Source organism: Colobus angolensis, unplaced genomic scaffold (genome assembly GCF_000951035.1).
Source record: "Colobus angolensis palliatus isolate OR3802 unplaced genomic scaffold, Cang.pa_1.0 Scaffold20, whole genome shotgun sequence".
NCBI lineage: Eukaryota > Metazoa > Chordata > Mammalia > Primates > Cercopithecidae > Colobus > Colobus angolensis.
The window spans coordinates 3,549,004-3,569,870 of NW_012115155.1; the positions used below are offsets into that span (position 1 = coordinate 3,549,004).

Sequence of the window (20,867 nt, forward strand, 5' to 3'; positions counted from 1 at the left end):
TCTGCCTCAAGATTCGTATCTCACACTGACCCCAGAATCTCTTTGTAGTATCAATTCTCTTATTTAATCCTCTCTTTTTAATCACCAAAGGAGAGGTTCTGTACCAGCGCTAAGAAACAGATTACAAATTCTAACATAAGAAGAGTTCAAATAAATGGAGTTCTCTTGGAAACAGAAAACGGGTTCAAAATTTTAAAAGATCACTCTCAAGGCCTTAGCCCTTTAAGGTGTCTGCTAAGTGCCAGCTCTACTGCAGACCACAGTGGCTTCATGAATGAGGCGCCGAAACTCAACAGCGAAATCTGTTTACTAAAAAGATAAAGAAGAAGTTAGATAATGAAAGAGACTTATTCAAATAGGGGCCATGAAAACATTATGTCTAAGCTCAGACACACCAACTTTTAAAATAAACACTCTAAATTGGTGTCCAAATCCTTCATCTATCTTGCTTACTACTACAGAACATGTATGTTAGCTTTGGATGAATGGTGTCTGAGACAGATTTGGTACTTGGCACATTTTCAGTGTGTAAGAAACACATTCTGCACATATAGCTCCTTTGAAAAGAAACTGAGAAAGCAGACGCTTGCTTATATGAGAAAACAAGCCATCTTATCATCAGTCCTACCTCATCCATCTTCCCAAATAGTTTTTGTGACAAATTTCAGTTTACAGAAATTTTATTTCAAGAAGCTGTCCTTCCTCACTGCAGTCACACAGTCAGAGCCGCAGTGCACGTGCTGGTGTGGTAACATCACACTGGCAAGAGGAGGGCAGCTGGTGCCAGTGTCTCTACAAGCAGCCCCATGTTAACCTGCCGAGTCTTTCTGTTCTTCATCTCCTGCTGAAGCCCAGTTTTTGTCTGGGAATATAAAACCAACTAGCTTCTTATTGAGAAGGAAGTTCCAAGAGAGCTCACTCTGGGATAAACATACTTTGGAAGTATTAATAAGACAGAAAAATAGACTATGTCTTTGTATGACTAATAAAGTGAGTCTAGAAACATTTCAGATCCTTTTCAATACATGTTTGGAGTCGTAAGAACTGAATACAATGATGAGAAAATGGAAGGATTAGAGAACAATTATGTGCCATATTAATATGCCAACAAGATGCCTACAACACAAACTTTATGCGACTCTCAGCCTTCTGCCCTAAAAAAATAGCAAGAAGGAATGGAAAAAGATTGGTTAAAATAAGAGGAAGCTAAGAAGCACTTAAAGGGAAAAGAAAAAAAAGGAACGAAAAAGGAAAACCCAACCCCAAACCTAAATATACAGGTTCTTGAGTTATTATAGTAGCTCCTGGCAAAGTGACAGAGTCAAGTTTTATAAGGAAACTCCAAGGGCAGTGAGTCAAGGTGAGTCAAACTATGCAAAGCAGAAAGGCCTGCCAATGCAGGCACCGTTCCCAACACACCTCCTCCACTGGCTCTACCACAAGTCAGTAACAGCAGCATGCAGGCCCCTGAACCTGAGTGCTGCTAAGTTTACGTGAAGCAGGACATATATTCTGCTCTTTTCCCTTGGGCAATTTAAAGGGCCTCATACCTGAGAATTTTCTCTCCTAAATTTCTAATTTTGCACAAAACACAAAAGATCTTTCAAGAAAACAGCAAATAACAAATCAATTACTTAATGTTGTTAACTTATCCTTCTTAGGACTCACTTTAGATAGATATCTTCCAACTGGAGAGTCAGGAAGTCCGTGGCAAGACACCATGGACGGCCTGGCGTTTCATTTAAATGCCCAAGTCTAAGTATGTACTGCCCCATGAAAACAACTGATATCATCTCTATGTGAAAGAACATCAGGCCGGGTGTGGTAGCTCATGCCTGTAGTCCCAGCTACTCGGGGGGCTTAGGCAGGAGGACTGCTTCAGCCTGGGAGGTGGAGGTTACAGTGAGCACAGGTTGCGCCACTGCACTCCAGCCTGGGTGACAGAGCAAGACCCTGTCTCAAAAACAAAGCAAAACAAAAAGAACATTTTAATTTCATTTTTTGATCATGTATTCTCATGAAGGAGAAGCAATTATGGTTTAAAAAAGTTAGCAAATGCCAGCTGCCCCTTAAAGGAGACACAAAACCTAGCTATATCTCAGTTCTGCCAGTAACTGCTGTGCATACAGTTCCTCTGGGACAAGCTTCTCCCACCCGTGGCCCAGGATGGCTTTGAATGCAGCCCAACACAAATTCCAAAACTTCCTTAAAACATGATGAAAATGTTTTGTGATTTTTTTTGTTTAGGCTCATCGTCTATCATTAGTGCATTTGATGTGTGGCCTAAGACAATTCTTCCAATGTAGCCCAGGGAAACCAAAAGATTGGACCCCTATACTCTCTAGGACCTTCCCTCCTCACCTGGGAATCACTATATTGATCGTACCAGCTCACCTGGTCTTCACGTTTTTTAAATGAGTTATTATAAATGAAAAGTGCTTTGTTCAAATGTGAGTGATTATCGCCATCAGGCAACCAAGCCAGATTTTGGAAACCCAGTTATTAGTCTGAAAACACATCCAGCCCCTGTGTACTGTGTGCTGTTTTCTCGGACTAGCAGGTGGAGAGAGGCCCAGTCTGAGGACAAGACCCTCGCCCTTGCTGAGCTACAATTGTGGTGGAGATCTGAAGAGGTCACATCAGTCACTGCTCAAGCAGCCACACAAATGCCAAACAGAACTACGATCTAGGGTCTCTCTATGTAGATGGAAGAATTGTGTTAATTACAATTCCCTTAATCCATGAGTGTGCTCACATGACAGTCACACACGAGCCAAGAGATCAAACCGGGCAAGTAGTTATGTCTCACTTTGGGGTCAGACCCATTATCTGGCAGGCTGTTTTCTGAAGTTCCAATACATGGTTTTGTTTCCCACAGTTCATTTTACTGAAGGGTGTCACTGAATCATTTGTATCAGGACAGCTCCAGCCACCTCCCCATTCTCTGTAGGCTTCTAGCTACTTGAAAGCCTGCTGAGGCATAGGGGTAAGGCATGTGTGCAGGATACAGAGGCATGTTCTGCCGCTCTCTACCAGGCAGCTGAGGTCCCAATGCCAGAAGCTGCAGAGATGGCTTGCTAGCATTTTAAATACTCAACAGTGAGTGGAAGAGGCACAGCAGGGCTGCCTCCACTCAGCCTCATCTTGCAGAGAGCAGCACACTGAACGGCCGGCAGGGAGGAAGGTCAGCACAGCAGCGCGCTGCCCACTGTTGGCAGGAGCTGGGCGGGACCCATCCCTGGCCATCTCATTTAATTCTCATGAAAAACTCTGTGGAAATATCCATTCCTGTTTTATACACAAGGAAACGGAGGCTCAGAAGGTGAAATGACTGGTCCACATATTTGGAGCAAGGAGGCATTGGTTCTGGGACTTGCATGTCTGGGATTGCAAAGCTGGTCTCCACCTCCCACACCAGACTACTAGAGGCTAAATGCCAGAAAGCAGCAGCAGACCCTTCCCTTCCACAAAGGCAGCCGGAAGCCCAGGCACGGAACACATCTCGGGGACAGGGCAGGCCTGTTGGAAACAGCGAGGAGGAGCTGGGAACTGAACAAATGGCACTGGCCCTGGAACTGCGCCCCTGCTCAACAAGGACGACAGCAATGGGGACTCCACTCCGTATTAGTACATGGCCGAGATCCAAGGAAGGGGCTCTTAAGCTGTGGGCTGATTCTGATTCCTCTATCTCCACATCCCAGCGGCTCCCCGTGACCCGCCTGTTCAGCACCCCTGGCCACGTAAATGACTCACCTCCTTATGGGAGTCTTTGTGGGCTTCCAGAGTCTTCATAATCGTCAGCTCGGCATAGTTTTTAAATCTTGCTGGTTGATTTCTCAGAATTTCCCTCAAAACTCTCAACGCCAGTGCTCGAATTGAATGCTAGAGTATAAGGGGAAAGGAAGACATCACCAAACACCAGACCGCACTTTCACACACAGCAGTCAGCAGGTTCGGCAAGGCCAAGCACCAGTTCTGGGTTCCCCGGAACCTTGCAGAACCCTCTACACAGATCACATGGTTTACTTGAAATTGGCTTTACTTGACACTGGCTCTCTAGACATCAGCTCCATGAAGGCAGGCACTGTGCCTTAGGGTGACATTCCCAGGACCCAGCGCCTGACAGGCACTGAAAAAAGCTTCTTGAACAAGCCGCGCACTCAAGACCAAATGAGGATGATACACCTAAGTTCATTATCAGTTTTCTGGGGATTTCCAGATTTCCTGAGGCTTCAGCCTACAAATTATGCTTCTGTAAAATGTACGAAAGAATGTGTACAAAGCACCTGGATGTTTCATCAACACAGCCTGTAAGACTGAACTCCACCTAAGGACAGTGGAAGGCCTGTCATTATTCCTGACCTTCCATGTGATGAGATCACTGGGTGTGTAGAGGCAAGTTGGTTAAGGCCAGAGTTATGCATCTGGAGGAAAGCCATTCCAAATAGACTCCTAATCTCAATAAAAGAGAATGGAGTTTACACCAAACAGAGCCAGAAAGTACATCCTGATTCTTTGTCACTCATCTGTACAATTCACACACTAATACACCATTTTACCTGTCTTCTACACGACATCACTCTGTCTCCCAACACAGCCAACAAGGCATAACTGCCTTATGAGCCAATACTTTGTCTTTTTTAAAAAGTATTTTTAAAAAGTTTTTTTTTAAAAAAAGTGAAACAGATTACTTACTACCATTCTTCTATCTTTACTTATCCCTAAACCAAACCATTAATCCGAAGCATCAGAAAGCTATCTGAGTCTCCACAGCATGGCACGCAGTAAGCCTCCCTGTCACTCGGTTGCCATGCAAGTCCCCTCTAGCTGGCCCTGGGCATGGCAATCCTCCCATCCCCCTCCTCCAGCCCCTCACCACAGCACTCTCTTCTCATTTCTGCTGGCCTACACAAAGCCAATGTGGATGGAGAAAGTTTTTCTTGTAGAGGTTTAATTCTGGTAATTCCCAGCATCTATTCCTGTTTCCATACAAGGGACCAGCTCCACAGGTGGGAGAAGGCAGGACTTTGACCAGATTACTGCCCCTTTTAAGAGTTCTCTATGTACGATGTGCAGATCACAGACCAGGCATGTCACAAATGCCTAGTTTGTCACATGCAAATGTCCCAGCATAATGAAGCTTTTTTATTTTAAAATTAATAATACAAAAATCAGGATCATGCTTCTGGAACCTGCCACTTGACTGATTAAACTTATTGGAACTCTTAACATATGTAGGCGGGAACCAAGATGGAATTTCATGGAATGTAGCATTTAATTAGGTCTTTTAAAATGGACCTTTTTATTTCTCAATTACATATGAAACAAAAATGAAACTCACAAGTGAAAAAGTGCATCCTAAAAGACCACATTCTATGCTAATGAAGTTTTAAGAAATTCTGTGTTAAAGCAACTAGATGCAGGAATGAGGTTCCCTTAACTACTATAAACCCAGTTGCAGACCATGCACGTAAGCCAAGAAGCAGCTTGTTGCTGATAAAAACATGACCTTACTAAACGTGCTCAGAAAATATGTGAAAAATGAACAAATAAATGTTTTGATGTAAACAGTAAGCACAACCCAGAAAGTAAAGCTGAAGCCAAGCCCAGCAAGAAAAGGACATCGTGACCCCATTACATGGAAAGGGGCAAGGAAAGGCCAAACCAGCATCTCACGTCTTTGTCTCCGAGGGTCTCCAGCAGCAGGAGCAGAATGGTCTTGAAGTGCTCCTCCCAGACACCAAGGCTGTCTTCCCGCGTGATCTTGAGCAGCTCCAGCAGGGCTCCCTTCCGTTCCTCCACTCGCTCGTTATGGTTGGACAGCTCTTTCAGAAGGTCAGCCACCAGGTCAGAATGGTCGATAGGCACTGGTGAAACACACCACACATACATCACACCACACATACGTCACCTTGTGAGGAAATGCCCGGCACAGGGGCTTCCTCAGTGGTGCCCAGTGATCCTTCCCTTCCTGCCTCATCTCCCAGAGGCGACGCCTCCTTCATGGTTCCCTTCCCACCCTCCACTCTGCTTCACTGTCCGGCCACCAACCTTCTCACCAAGTTCACTGTGAAAGCAGAGGTGCGAGACCAGCTGTCCAGTACCAACAGTCAACGTCTTCACCCTTCCTTGCTATCTTTTCCCTTCTACTTCAGACAGAGAGGAGAAATGCCTGCATCCACCAAAGTGCCTTTTCAACCCTCTTATTTTCCGAAACTCTCTCCCACTGCCATCCATGGTCCCGAGTCAGCCCCACCACTGGACAGCCTTTTACCAGGGTCAAATCCACTCCCATACACACATTTTCCTCAAGGCCTCCTCACCATCACATCTGATTATCATCCATTCCCTTCTCAAATGTCTATAGCTTAGGAACCAGCATGGTGAACAAATACCAATCAAGGTGTTTGTACTACTGGTGGACTATCTATGTGGAGACTAAAAACTGGCCCAAGAGACTCAACATCGTTACCTGCAGGGCTGTGAACACGGTTTCTATGGCAGAAAGGCACATCCTTTCTCCTCCATGTTCTTTTAAGAAACCTCAACTCTGAATATTCAACTTTAAATAGAGAGGATGAAAAAACAAACAAATCAGACAAGTTATTAGGAACTACTTAAACGTGTATTTGCATACTTCTTTAGCTTCTAAGATTGGGTAGCAAACACACAAGGAAGTCTGAAATGGTCAAGAACTCTGTCATTTCCTCCTGCCTTCCTACCTTTTTCTCCTTTTCTTTAAGCCTTTTAGTAAACAGTTGGTGAATAACCAACATTGTAATTTCTACCTTAATCGAGATCTATAAAGGATAAACAATTCTATAAGCAATGAAAACAAATAGTCCACTTCTCCCAGGAAGTGCCAGTCCTTACAAACACTATACCCTATTCCCTCACTGCCCAGTGAACACATGTGTGGGTAGAGTCTGAGACGCTACCCACCAGCCTATAAGCAATTAATAGCCAAGATTCGGCTTTTCATCCCTACAGCCACTTCTGCTTCAAACAGAGAACTTCTCTTCTATCTTAGCATTCCCCTACTATCTGATCCCTGCAAGAGGATCAGCTTTCGTTTCTTTGGGCCCCCACTGGATCTGGCATCTGCCTCCAGCACAGGCCTTCTCTGGTACTAGTGTGACCACTATCAGTCTACTTCCCTGACAGACCGTGAGCTCTCTGAGGCCAGGGGCTGTGTCTCCTGTGCCTCGGTCCCCGGCAACCCATACACTTCATGACACACAGTAGGCCCTTAGTTAACTATTTAGAATTCTAATGTAGGTTCTAATTACTCATTCAAGCCTGAGAAATAGGCTTCAAAACCATAATTTTTTAAAAGCACTATCAAATTGAAATAAACCAAATCACGTAACATGAGAGATGAAAAAATAAATAATTAAGTTTTGGATAAAAATACCGTCGTACAAATACATACTCACCACTCGCTAGTTTATTCAATAATGGACACTGGTCTTAACACAGGAGCCAGAAAGAAACCAGACTAGCTCTGCTTCTGCTCCCTACTTCCTATGTTATATGCTTACGTTACATTTTGGGCAAATCTTTCTGACCCCACACTTAGCTTAGCACCACACACGGTAATGCAAGTGGTCAGTGTATGTCAAACCCCTGCCTCCCAAATGCAGCACGGAGGTCGACACAGCTCCAGGAAGACCTGGTTACAAAGCAGGTGTGAGAGGAGAGGGAAGCCTCAGAGTGGTGCTTCAGGATCTCGCTCCACAGCTCAGGGAGCTGGGAAGCGCAGGTCCAAGGCCTTCACAAAGGCTGAGCCCGTGCTCGCCATCCTGTTTGCTCCTACGCCCCTGGCTTGCCTGGGCCCTGGGTTCTGCAGCAGAGCCTCCCTGCTGGTAGAGTTGGCCTTCCCTCACGCTCAGCTGTGGCAGTGGCTACTTCATATCATGTGTGACTGCTTATTTCCTCACTGCCCTGTCACTTGTGCTTCTGTTCACTGCCGTGTTCCCCGTGCCTAAGCACACAGTAGGGATTCAGTAAGTAGTGCCTGAACAAATGACTAAGCAGAAAGAACGGACCCAGAGTCTCCATTTACATCTGACCAGTGGGCCTGGTACTGGCCAGACAGGAGGGAGCACAGGCGAAGCACTTCTGGGTGGGGACACTTAAGCCAAGAGACACCAACCATCTCGAAGCTGCTCCATGTCGTCATCGAACACAGCCTCTTTCAGGGCAGTCTTGTCGTAGGCGTTGATGGCATCTGAGTAGGGGTACGGGTTGTAGTCTCGTGCCCGCGGTCCCGGGAAGGCGCGCGGAGGCTGGGTGTTGAGTAGCGAGGTCTTGTTATCCAGAGCTGTCCGGCCTCCTTCTACCTCGCCGGTGGCAGGGGAGGCAGCACCCCCATCACGGGACACCTGGAGCACAGCACACTGTCAGTTCCCTTCTGGGACTTGTAATGGACATATCCTTTGAATGCTCAGAAATATTAAGAGGGCCAGAGATTTTCACTTGAAATATGTATGGCCAGTGACAAAAGAACAGCTATTAGTATTACAGTGTAAAAATACCAAATCCATAAACTACCATAAAAGGAACAATATGCCTGCATTTGCATCTAGTCTTTACGCTTCAAATCTCCTTTACTTTGTAATTTGGTGATTCACTTTACCAAGGCGTTTCCTGAGGGATGAAAGGCTCAGAGGCCTTTCCTTGAGAAGGAAAGGCTGTCCACTCACACCCCTGCTCTCAAGGACCAGATCAGCAATGGGGGATTCTCACTGCGGCCCTGCCCACATCCACAGAGAGAAGCTCTTCCAACCGCCATCATTAAGTCTAATGGGTGTCATCCATGCCCAAATTAATTCCTTGTACTCTATGTATTCCTGCCTAGTGCTGGGCCTCAACGCGTCACAGTCTCCTATGACAGAGAACTCAGCACCTCCTAGGCGTATCATCCTTCTTTTAGATATTTCTGACTCAGAGTTGTTATGCTGGGTCAAAGAACAGGTCTTGAGTATCTTCCGAATTTTGTTTTTCTTTGCTAGTATATTCTGAACGTTGTCTTCAACAAATTCAACCGCTGGCCCTCTGACTGGCCCCTTGCCATGGTACTGACAAGAGCAAATCACTTTTACTCTTAGGGTCCTCTCATATGGGGCACACCACTGGTCTAGCCACTTTGCAGGTGGCAGTGTAGCCCAGCAGGTGTGTGCTGGTGCTGGCAACGGGGCCAGACTGTTTTCCTCATCCCAGACATCTGACTATCCAACAACGGTGGAAACATTCCAGGCAGCCAGAACACGTTGGTGACACCTACGGCAAGATTTTTACTTGTGCTGATGACAGGATACATTTCTCTCAACTTGTGCTAATGCATTTACACTTTTTTCTGGTTGTGGAAAAGTAGATGTAACATATCATTTTAATCATTCCTAAGTATATACTTCAGTGTCATTAAATACATTTATGATGTGTAACCATCACCACTATGTATATCCAAAACTTTCTCATCATCCCCAACAAAAACCCTGCATCCTCATCCCTCTCCCTTCCCCCACAACCCCTGGTAACCTTTATCTTCCTTTGTCTCTCGGAAGGTGCCTATGCTAGGTACCCCAGGTAAGTGGAATTACTGAGCACATCCCACTGTGTGTATATACCACGTTCTGTTTATCTGTTCATCTGCTGATGGGCACTTGGGTTGCTTCCGCCTTTTGGCTCTTGTGAATAATGCCGCTACGACACAATGGTGCACAAATATCTATTCAGGTCCCTGCTTTCAATTCTTTTGGACGTGAATCTAGTGGAGGTGTTTGGATGCGTTTGGTTTTTAACAGCCACAAACAAAATTTTATATTAATTAAGATGTAAAAATAATTCATAATATATGCATAGATAGAAACAAATTAAGACTAAAAAGGTATAAATCAAATCTTAACAGAGGTTTTCTCTGGGTAGAAGAAAATTCATGGATGGTTTTAATTGTTTCTTTTTATAAGTCTTCTAAAAATACTACTATTATAATAAAAATTATTTATCAAAGAAAAAGGTAAGTCATTGAACAGGAGGTTTAAAAACAACAACAAAAAAAGAGAAGGGTTTTAAAAACTTCAGACATTTTAAAAATAAAGCTCAACCAATTCTAATCACTGTTAACAACAAAACCTTACTACCTCAGTGTGTGTCTCCACGCAGGCTTTGCGCAGCAGGAATCCTGTGTGCACGCTGCCTTCTGTTTTCTTTTCCTTACAGTGCAAGCATTTGCCGTGTGGATGAAGTTTTTGTAACCACCATGTTTAATCACACCACTACCTCTACTTGGCTTTTAAAAAAGATGTACTCAGATGTTCCCCTTTAATATTTTTGCTACTGTAGCTAATGCTGAAATAAGCTACCTTAAGGAAATGACATATATATTTTTTTCTTCTGTTGAGTTCTTTCTTTAGTGTAGACTAACTATACTGGGTAAAGAATATGCAAATCGCTTTTGCTAAATGTAATTTTGCTGAGTGCCAAAACATTGTATCAATTTCCCATGGCACCAACATTACACTAGATCCTTATACTCTTTCTAGTATTAAATGTTGTAATTTCTATTAAAGCAAAGCAGAAGGGAACCTTGATATAAGTCTGCTGTATTTCTATAATTGACCATAAGCATGGGCTCTCTCCCTATGTTGAATGTCTTCAGTTTTGCTGTGTGCACCGCCCTCCTACTGCATCTGACATTCATCCTATGGCTTGTCTCCCTAGATTGGGTTTCCTTGTTAGGCTTAAGAGGAGATGTACTGGCTCCCGAGTCTTTCACATTTAACACAGTTTTATATCCACCTCAATGATTTTGCTAAAAATATGGTAAGTGGTGGCTAAGTGAATTCTGAAGCTCCTTTATTCTTCGATTTTCTTTCTTTTTTTTTTTTTTTTTTTTTGAGACAGAGTTTTGCTCTTGTTGCTCAGGCTGGAGTGCAAAGGGTGCAATCTTGGCTCACTGCAACCTCTGCTTTCTAGGTTCAAGCAGTGCCCTGCCTCAGCCTCGCAAGGAGCTGGGATTACAGGCATGTGCTACCACGTCTGGCTAATTTTTTGTATTTAGTAGAGATGGGGTTTCACCATGTTGGTCAGGATGGTCTTGAACTCCTGACCTCAGGAGATCCACCCGCCTTGGCCTCCCAAAGTGCTGGGATTGCAGGCGTGAGCCACCATAACTGGAAAAAGTAACCCCTCACGCATCCACCTTTTCTACTGTTCTTGGTGGGAGTTCTGTTTCCCTAGTCAGATTCCCCCATTCCTCACACTCCTCACAACAAGTCCCCCGCTTCAAAGCAGGCCTCCTTCCACTGCCCTGGGAAACCAGCAGTGGGAAGATGCTCTACTTCCTGCTTCAAGCCCCTAACGCTGCCCTCCTCCCTAGCTAAGACCAGACATTCTACCTGGGCCCTAACCTCATGTCCCCACATCCCGAAGGACCCGCATCCAATCATCTGCTCCCCTCCACTGTGCAGGCAAGGTGCTTCTCTCCCCTAGCCCTGCTGGGAGAGATCTTTCCCATCTGAAACGCCCTTTGATCCTCATTTCTCTCCAGTTTGTTCCTCAACTTTTTCATCCACTGTGATCTGGTTTCCATTCTCAACCCTGCACTCAACTATGCTCACAAGATCCAATGTACTCCTGGAAGAAACTAAATTTGGATATTGCAGACTGTAACTACGTGTAAAGTTTATTTAAGAAGAAAAAACATGGAAGTCCAGTGAGCCCATTCTCAAAGGAAAGGTCTTAACTTTACATGAAAACATTGGCAAGTAAATGTGTATTTTATATCTTTTAGGTTAAAACAGAACATTTAACATGGATAATAAACAAATAATCCAATGGAGCCCTTTCATTTCATATGTGATCTGTTATCTCTTTGCAGCATGGCCCCTTTGGCTAGAATGTCCTTCCTGAAATAGTCTCCCTTATCTTCTATGCCACCACCCTCTCCTGGTCTCCCTCCTGTTAGCTCTAGCTTCTGTCCTTCCCTTAGTGTTGATGCTCCTTAGGATTCTGTCCTTATCCTTTACCTGGTGATTTCACTTACTCACTTTTCTTTAGTTATCTTCAAGCAACTAATCAGTATCTCTCAAATATCGCACTTCAGCCCAAATCACTGGCTGAAACAGACTGGTATATCCAAAGTCCTGATGGATATATTTGCTTAGATATTCCACAATTCCTGCAATTTGCATGTATTCAAAAGAGCATTCATTGTATTTCAAAAAGAGTATCTCCTTCTAGAGTAATATTTCACTGAATTGCACTAGCATTTGCTCAATAGCCCCAGAAGACTTCTGATTCTTGTTTCTGCTCATGCCCTATTCAACCCCACTTCCTCCTGAATTATTCTCCATTCCAAAGTTAACAGTAGCCTGTCTAAAATGTAAGTATGACTGTGCCACTTTGCTGCTTAAAGATCCTTCAGTGACTCTAGTATCACCAGGGTAAAGTCAAAGCATTGGTTGGGAATACCCCAGTGAGCACATCCTTCCTGAGCTGGCCTCTGCAACTCTGCTCTGAATCTTCCCAACCACTCCTCATGCCCAGTCTTCTCCACTTCATCCACTTCAAACAGGAAATCACACCATGCCCACGGCCATGTCTTAGTCTTCAAACAGGCCCTCCTCTGACTACAACCCTCCTACTCGACCTGGCAAACTCCTCTGGACCTCCAGGCTTCAGTTCAGAGCTGACATCCTCTGATCTAGTTTGGCTCTGTGTTCCCACGCAAATCTGATGTCAAATTGCAATTTCCAATATTTGATGAGGAACCTGGTGGGAGGTAATTGGATCATGGGGGCGGAATTCCCCCTTGCTGTTCTCATGATAGTGAGTGAATTCTCATAAGACCTTGCTGTTTAGAAGTGTGTAGCACTTCCTCCTTTGCTCTTTCTCTCCTGCCACCATGTGAAGACATACTTGCTTCCCCTTTGCTCTTCTGCCATGACTGTAAGTTTCCTGACGCCTCCCCAGCCATGCCTCCAGTATAGTCTGTAGAACTGTGAGTTAATTAAACCTCTTTTCTTTATAAATTACCCAGTCTTAGGTAGTTCTTTATAGCAGTGTAAGAACTAACTAATATAGAAAATTGGTACCAGAAGTGGGGTATTACAATAAAGATGCCTGAAAATGTGGAAGCACCTTTGGAACTGGGTAATGGGTAGAGGTTGAACAATTTGGAGGGATCAGAAGAAGAAAGGAAAATGAAAGAAAAGCTTGAAACTTCCTAGAGACTTATTGAATGGTTGTGACCAAAATGCTAATAGTGATATGGATAGTGAAGTCCAGGCTGAGGTGGTCTCAGATGAAGATAACGAACTGGAGCAAAGGTCACTCTTGATATGCTTTAGCAAAGAGACTGGCAGCACTGTGCCCTGCTCTAGAGATCTGTGGAACTTTGAAGCTGAGAGAGATGATTTATGGTATCTGGTGGAAGAAATTTCTAAGCAGCAAAGTGTTCAAGATGTGGCCTGGCTGCTTCTAAAAGCCTCTGCTCATTTGCACAAACAAAAAAATGACCTGAAACTAGAACCTATATTTAAAAAGGAAGCAGAGGGTAAAAGTTTGGAAAATTTGCAGTCCAACCAGGCAGCAGAAAAGAAAAACCCATTTTTGGGAAAGAATTCAAGGCTGCAGAAATTTGCATAAGTAATTAAAAGCCAAATGTGAATAGCCAAGACAATGGAGTAAACATCTCCAGGGCATTTCAGAGACCTTCATGGCAGCCCCTCCCATCACAGACCTGAAGCCCTAAGAGGGAAAAATGGTTTTGTGGACCAGGCCCAGGGCCCTGCTGCTTTGTGCAGCCTTGGTACATGGTGTTCTGCATCCCAGATGCTCCAGCTCCAGCTATGGCTGAAAGGGGCCAAAGTACAGGATGGGCTGTTGTTTCAGAGGGTGTAAACCCCAAGCCTTGGTGGCTTCCATGTGGTGTTGGGCCTGTGGGTATGCAGAAGGTAAGAAATGAGGTTTGGGAGCCTCCACCTAGATTTTAGAAAATGTACGGAAATGCTGGGATGTCCAGGCAAATGTCTACTGCAGGAGTAGAACCCTCATGGAGAACCTCTACTAGGGGAGTGCAGAGGAGAAATGTGGGGTTGGAGCCCCCACAGAGAGTCCCCACTGGGACACTGCCTAGTGGAGCAGTGAGAAGAGGGCCACAGTTCTCCAGATCGCAGAATGGTAGATCCACCAACAGCTCTCAACATCAGCCCATGAAAGCAGTTGCAGGGGCTGTACCTTGCAGAGCCACAAGGGTGGAGCTGCCCAAGGCCTTGGGAGCCTACCCCTTGCATCAGTGTGTCCTGGAGGTGAGACACGTAGTCAAAGGAGATTATTATGGAGCTTTAAGATTTAATGACTGCTCCTGGGTTTCAGACTTGCACGGGGCCTGTAGTCCCTTTGTTTTGGCCAATTTCTCCCTTTTGGAATGGAAGCATTTACCTAATGCCTGTAGCTCCATTGTATCTTGGAAGTCACTAACTTGTTTTTTATTTTACAGGTTCCTAGTTGGAAGGCACTTGCTTTGTCTCAGATGAGACTTTGGACTTGGCCTTTCGAGTTAACGGGGGAGTGAGTTAAGACTCTGGAAGACTGCTGGGAAGGCATGATTGTGTTTTGAAACATGAGGTCATGAGATCTGGGAGGGGCCAGGGGTAGAATGATACGGTCTGGCTCTGTGTCCCCATCCATATCTCATGTCAAACTGTAATTTCCAGTGTTGGGGGAGGGACCTGGTGTGAGGTAACTGGATCATGGGGGTGGACTTCCCCCTTGCTGTTCTTATGATAGTGAGTTCTCACGAGATCTGATTATTTAAAACTGTACAGCACTTCTCTCTTTACTCTCTCTCCTGTCACCATGTGAAGACATGCTTGCTTCCCCTTATACCATGAGTGTAAGTTTCTGGGGGCATTCCCAGCCACAACTCCTGTATTACCTGTAGAACTGTGAGTCAATTAAACCTCTTTTCTTTATAAATTATTAGTTTCTGGTAGTTTTCTTTTTTTTGAGATGGAGTCCACTCTGTTGCCAGGCTGGAGTGCAGTGGCGTGATCTCGGCTCACTGCAACCTCCGCCTCCCGGGTTCAAGTGATTCTCCTGCCTCAGCCTCCTGAGTAGCTGGGACTACAGGTGTGCGCCACCAAGCCCAGCTAATTTTTATATTTTTAGTAGAGACGGGGTTTCACCATGTTGGCCAGGATGGCCTCAATCTCCTGACCTTGTGATCTGCTTGCCTCAGCCTCCCAAAGTGCTGGGATTACAGTGTGAGCCACCACACCCAGCCTCTGGTAGTTCTTTATAGCAGTGTGAGAACTGACTAATACAACATCCTCCCTAGGTACCACAACTAGCCACAGGTCTCCTGGATGCTAAGCAGTGGCCATACTCACTGCACCAGGATCTTATGCTTATCTGTCTGCCTCTCCCATGAGACTGGAGCTCTCAGAAAGCCATGGTGGTGTCTGGTTCAGGCTCACTATTTTTATTACATCATGAAACAAAACTATGTCCAGAATAAACAAAAGTAAACTGAGAAAAAAGGCACTAAACATTCCTTGAAAAGATAGCTGAGGGCTACTCTTTTGAAATTGAAATTTTGTAAAATTAATTACCTTGGGCCTCTTATCACTATTTTATGGTTATTATCAAAAAGACAAAAAATAACAAAGGTGAGGATGTGGAGAAAATGAAGTTCTTATATACCATTGGTGAGAATGTATATTAGTATAGCCATTATAGAAAACAGAACAGTGGTTTTTCAAAAATCGAAAAATGGAACTACCGTACAACCAATAATTCCACCACTGGGAATTTATCTGAAGAAAAGGAAATCAGTATATCAAAGAGAAGCCTACACCCTCATGTTGGTTATAGCACTATTCACAACAGCCAAGATACGGAATCAACCTAAGTGTCCCTTAACAAATGAATGCATAAAGAAAATATGACATATATACACAATGGAATACTATTCAGCCATAAAAAGAAATGAAAGGCTATCATTCACAGCAACACGCATGAACTGGAGGACATTATGTTAAGTGAAAAAAGTCAGGTACATTAAGACCAAAATCATATATTCTCACTCATTTATGGGAACTAGTAAGAGTTGAGCTAATAGAAGTAGAGAGTAGAAGTGTGGTTACTAGAGGCTGGGAAAGGTCGGGGTAGGGGAGGAAAAGAGGCTGGTTAATAGCTACAAAACTACAGCTAGGTAAGAGGAATAAGTTCTAATTCTCTATAGCAGGAGTCCCTAGCCCCCATGCCATAGACTGGTATTGGTCTGTGGCCCGTTAGGAACTGCGCAGCACAGCAGGTGAGCAGTGGGCAAATGAGGGACGCTTCATCTTATTTACAGCCACCCCACATCGCTCACATTACTGCCTGAGCTCTGCCTCCTGTCAGATCAGTGGCAGCATTAAATTCTCATAGGAGCGTCAACTCTGTTGTGAACTGCGCATGCGAGGGATCTAGACTGCGTGCTCCTTATGCTTGATGATCTGTCACTGTCTCCCAACGCCCCCAGATAGGGCCATCTAGTTGCAGGAAAACAAGCTCAGGGCTCCCACTGATTCTACATCATAATGAGTTGTATAATTATTTCATTATATATTATAGTAATAACAGAAATAAAGTACACAATAAATGTAATGTGCTTGAATCATCCCCAAACCATCCTCCCATCATGTGGCCCAGTCTGGAAAAATTATCTTCCACAAAACCAGTTCCTGGTGCCAAAAAGGTTGGGGACTGCTACTGTATAGTACTGTAGGGTAAATACAGTTAACAACAGTTTATTGTGTACTTCCAAAACACTAGAAGAGAGAATTTTTCAATGTTCCCAACATAAAGAAATGATAAATGAGGTGATGGATGTACTAATTACCTTGATTATTATACATTCTACACATGTATCAAAATATCACTTTGTAGCTCATAAATGTGTACAATTATTATATGCCAACTAAAACTAAAAGGAAAACATTATTTTAACTACAGGAAAAAAATAATGATGAAGCTCAGTAATCATGAGGTTTACTGTTCAGAAGTCTCATTACCTGTCATTGAACTGATACAGAGTTCTCTTTTAGCCTAGGGATACTTACAATATCACACTCCTTTTTGCCATCTCGTTTAATGGGCTCATTCAGATCTTCTTGGCTTCGAAAACTAAACTTTTCAATGGCTTCTGTAACTCCACGTAGAGAACTATAGATTTCTTCAGAGTTCAGGTTCTCTGTATCATAGTCCAGCATGCTAAAGATAAAAAATATTTTATTTCTTAAATTGAGGCATATACATAGAACTGAGATGTAGGCATAAGTTACTTCCCATAATTTAAAGAATAAGACATATTTATAGTTTTGTTTATCGGGTGATTTGGAATGAAAAGGAGGCATCTTTTGTTAGAGGACCACCACTGGACAATTACACATCTTCCTTGTTAAAACTGCCAAACACATTACATCAGCACTCAATAAAAACCAGTGGGAAACAACAGTAACCATGAGAATGTAGGAACTCAAAGAGTGACACTGGTGACTGAAGGCACGAGATAATGAAAGTGGAAAAATAACTTTCTTATTTTGAAGATGGAAAAAAGGAGTTTGGTTGTTACTGGTCTCAAATGTACAAACTTAAGAGGAATGGGCAGTTGGAAATAAAGCTAGTACTACAAGCAAATTTCAAAGGAGCAAAGTAAATAACCTCACAAGACAAGGTTATACTCCCAGGCATCCAATCCAGAAAACAAATAAAACCCTATTAAAAAAAACAAAAACAAAAACAAAAAAAAACAGAACAATCCTAGACTCAAAGTCAGATCCACCCTACAAACGGGCCCAGAAAGTCTAACGCACACATCATCTCACCCAGGGGCCTGACTCTTCTATATGCTTCTATTTGGAGTTTTACAACCAAAGCAGATTTTATAAAAAGTCACATTGCTGGATGGACATCTAAGAATCCTCATAAAAGCAAGAAATATTTGTTGTTCATGGAAAAGTGTTATTGACTGCTGTCTTTATAGACATTGGGCATAGCAAAACATGAAATGAAGCAAAAAAGCCAAACAATCCTTTTTGGTGCACTGTAGTTTGTCAACAAGTGCCTTGTAGATGTCTGGAAAGGGAGAATCCTGAGAACAAAACTGAAACAGGGAGAATCCTGAGAACAAAAACCATCCTGAGAATATAAAAGTTTTAAAAGCATGGGATGGATATATCAGCATAAAGCAAGCAAAACATGAAGCAACAGTCAATCAAGGGCAAGTTAAAAAAAAAAAAATCTTAGTTTAAATGTCACTTGTTTCAAGAAAAGATCAGATGAATTCATCTAATTTAATTTTTAAAATAGTCCTGAGCTATACTGAGGATTGCTAGGGACACACACGCAAAGAATCCTTGGCTGTATATAAGTAAGCATGCAACCTTGTTTCAGGACTAAAGAAAAGCAATCTTCCTGTTCTTCAAGAGAGTAGTAACTGAAGAAACTAAGTATCCTTCCTACACAACCAATCCTATACATTCCCAAAGTGAGTTTCCTGTAATGTAAAAATGATGAATATTTACTAAGTACTCTTCCTTAAGTACACTGCCTTAACAAAAAAAAAAAAAAAAAAAAAAAGTTGGGCAGATGAGCAAGGTAAGATTTGGAGAGCTCTCACTTGGAGTGGCCAGATCTCTAATGGCTTGATGTTGCAATGATCCAAGTGTTTTCTAGGGTTGGTGCTGGTAAGTTCTAGAGCCCAAGAGCTGACCACAATCTCAAAGATGGGAGCTATTTGTCTAGAATTGCAAATATGGCCCAGATAAAACCCACTTTTCCTGATGAATGAAAGAAAATACATAACCCAATTGTATTTGGAGTGTTCACAAAAAAACCAACCAAACAACAACAACAACAAAATTTCAACTCGAAGATTGACTTGAGCATCAAACAAAAAGAAATGTGAACCTTGAACAGGTATGCTGTTGAAATTCCGTGTCTCAACTGATAGGAGGTAGAATAAAAAATTTGAACAGAATTTAAGATCTCAACCTCTTCTACGTTCACAAGGCTGTCTGTCAAAGAGGCAACACTCCTTAGATGTGAGGAAGGCATGACCGAGGAGCCAGAGGCTCCCCTCCTCCTTCTGAGGACACCACAATACTAGCTCATGTACAGACAAGGCATTTATACATCTGGCCAGTACACTATTTTTTATATATAAAGACTGAGTATTATGACTCAAACAAAAAATATATATACAAGATGTAAAAAAAAAAAAATGCCTTAAAATACTTTTAATCACAACAACCAAAAATAACAGCATAGCCCATGCAAAAGAAAAAAATCCAAAAAACTGAAAGAACGATGGGATGGACAAGAGGAAGTCTGGCGGAACGTTCAAGTTTTTTAAGGGATGTCACAATATTATTTCCCATATGTCGCTTCAGATAATGTCAGCTTTCAGATAATTCATCTCATTATTCTTAACCTGAACTTTCCTAAAAATATTTCATTTCAGATCACATCACTTCACTATTACAATAGCCTCTTTTTAGAATAAGAAAATAAAGGATTCTGCCAGGTAATTTCCTCCTTCTCACTTTGAATTAATAAGCCAACTCAAACTCCCAATTTAGGAGCACCATTTGCAGAACCAAGAACAATTGAAGGTGTCTTCTTTTAGACACACTAGCCTGAGGTTTGAAGTATCTCCTTGGTATGAAGCTAAAACAGTGAGCTGCAGGTGAGAGGCGTAACTGCTTACCTCTAGGAGGAAATGGACCATGCTACTTTCTTTGCTATTTTTATGCTTTGGCTTGATTTGTAGTTTTCCAAATCAGTATCTGTTAAGTTCTCACTTAAAGGAAAAAGGAATTTCCCATGAAAGCCATTATCAAGGAGGGTAGGTATTATGTCCTCACAAGCGGTATATGAGGGAGCCGCAGGATGGCCTCAGAAGTGGACTGAGAAGAGACCTGGGAAACCTCAGTCTGCCATCTGCCCCACAGCCTGTCTTGTTTCAGCCTGAGACAACCCCAGGACATAATCCTTGGGTTAGAGGTCAGGCCCTGATCACCTGTAAATACTCTGGTTAGACTCCAGAAGGGCTCTCTTAGGGTTTTTTAAATTAGGGAGAATTCCTTAATCAGTCAGTAGTCACTGACCTAAGGTTAGGCTTACGTCAGGCCATGCCACCCAACATGGAAGCTGAATGCGGCCCTGGGCTTGCCCGCTGAAGGATTCATGTCGTGGGGAGGCAGGAGGGCAGGTCTCCAAGAGAGAGAAACTGGAGAGAGAAGTCTGCCTTCTTTGTCGTTTTGTAGGCAAAGGGTACAATGTATAGATTAAGCATAGTCATTCTCTGTTACGGAATCAATAGGATTTTGGCACAGAGCAAAGAAACAGGCATACAGCTTCCCTCTTAGTTTTAAGTAACTGATAGGTTTTCTAAATGTAAAAGTCTCTAGTCAACTATCCCTGCCTCCAATGGGCAACAGAAGTTGTAAGTATTTAGTAAGCATTCTCTCTTAATGAGTTAGGTCATGTATTATTGTGTACATATGTGAAAGATGATCCTAGGAATTGGGATGTGCTCTGGAGGGATAATCTGGATGTGTGGCTGGCAGTGAAGCTGAGTGCCCATGAGGGCATACGGGTCAACATACTGGGAGATAGTTAACAAACTGATCTTACACTTGGAGGCACAGCTAACCTTAAAAAAAAGAAAAAGGAGTGACCTGCCATCTCCTCGTCTGCTTGCCCTAACCTTGTGTACCTAGAAACATTCATCGCAGGGTTCTCTGTACACTTTAGAAATGACTTTTAGAGGTATAAGAGCTTCAAAAGGAAGGTGTTGTTAAAATGTTTCATTT

General features: G+C 43.2%; 1 protein-coding gene across 8 annotated transcripts in view; it reads right to left on the bottom strand.

Annotated features, from left to right (window-relative positions):
* Positions 1-20,867, bottom strand: part of CLASP1 (cytoplasmic linker associated protein 1) — a 313,075-nt gene that overhangs the window by 22,119 nt on the left and 270,089 nt on the right. For all 8 annotated transcript variants that reach the window (XM_011941649.1, XM_011941646.1, XM_011941643.1 and 5 more), the window contains 4 exons: positions 17,112-17,262; positions 8,156-8,384; positions 5,677-5,867; positions 3,754-3,882 (listed from right to left, as the gene is read on the bottom strand). In XM_011941649.1, the coding sequence (XP_011797039.1) occupies positions 3,754-3,882; positions 5,677-5,867; positions 8,156-8,384; positions 17,112-17,262 (700 nt within the window). The remainder of the gene's footprint in view (positions 1-3,753; positions 3,883-5,676; positions 5,868-8,155; positions 8,385-17,111; positions 17,263-20,867) is intronic.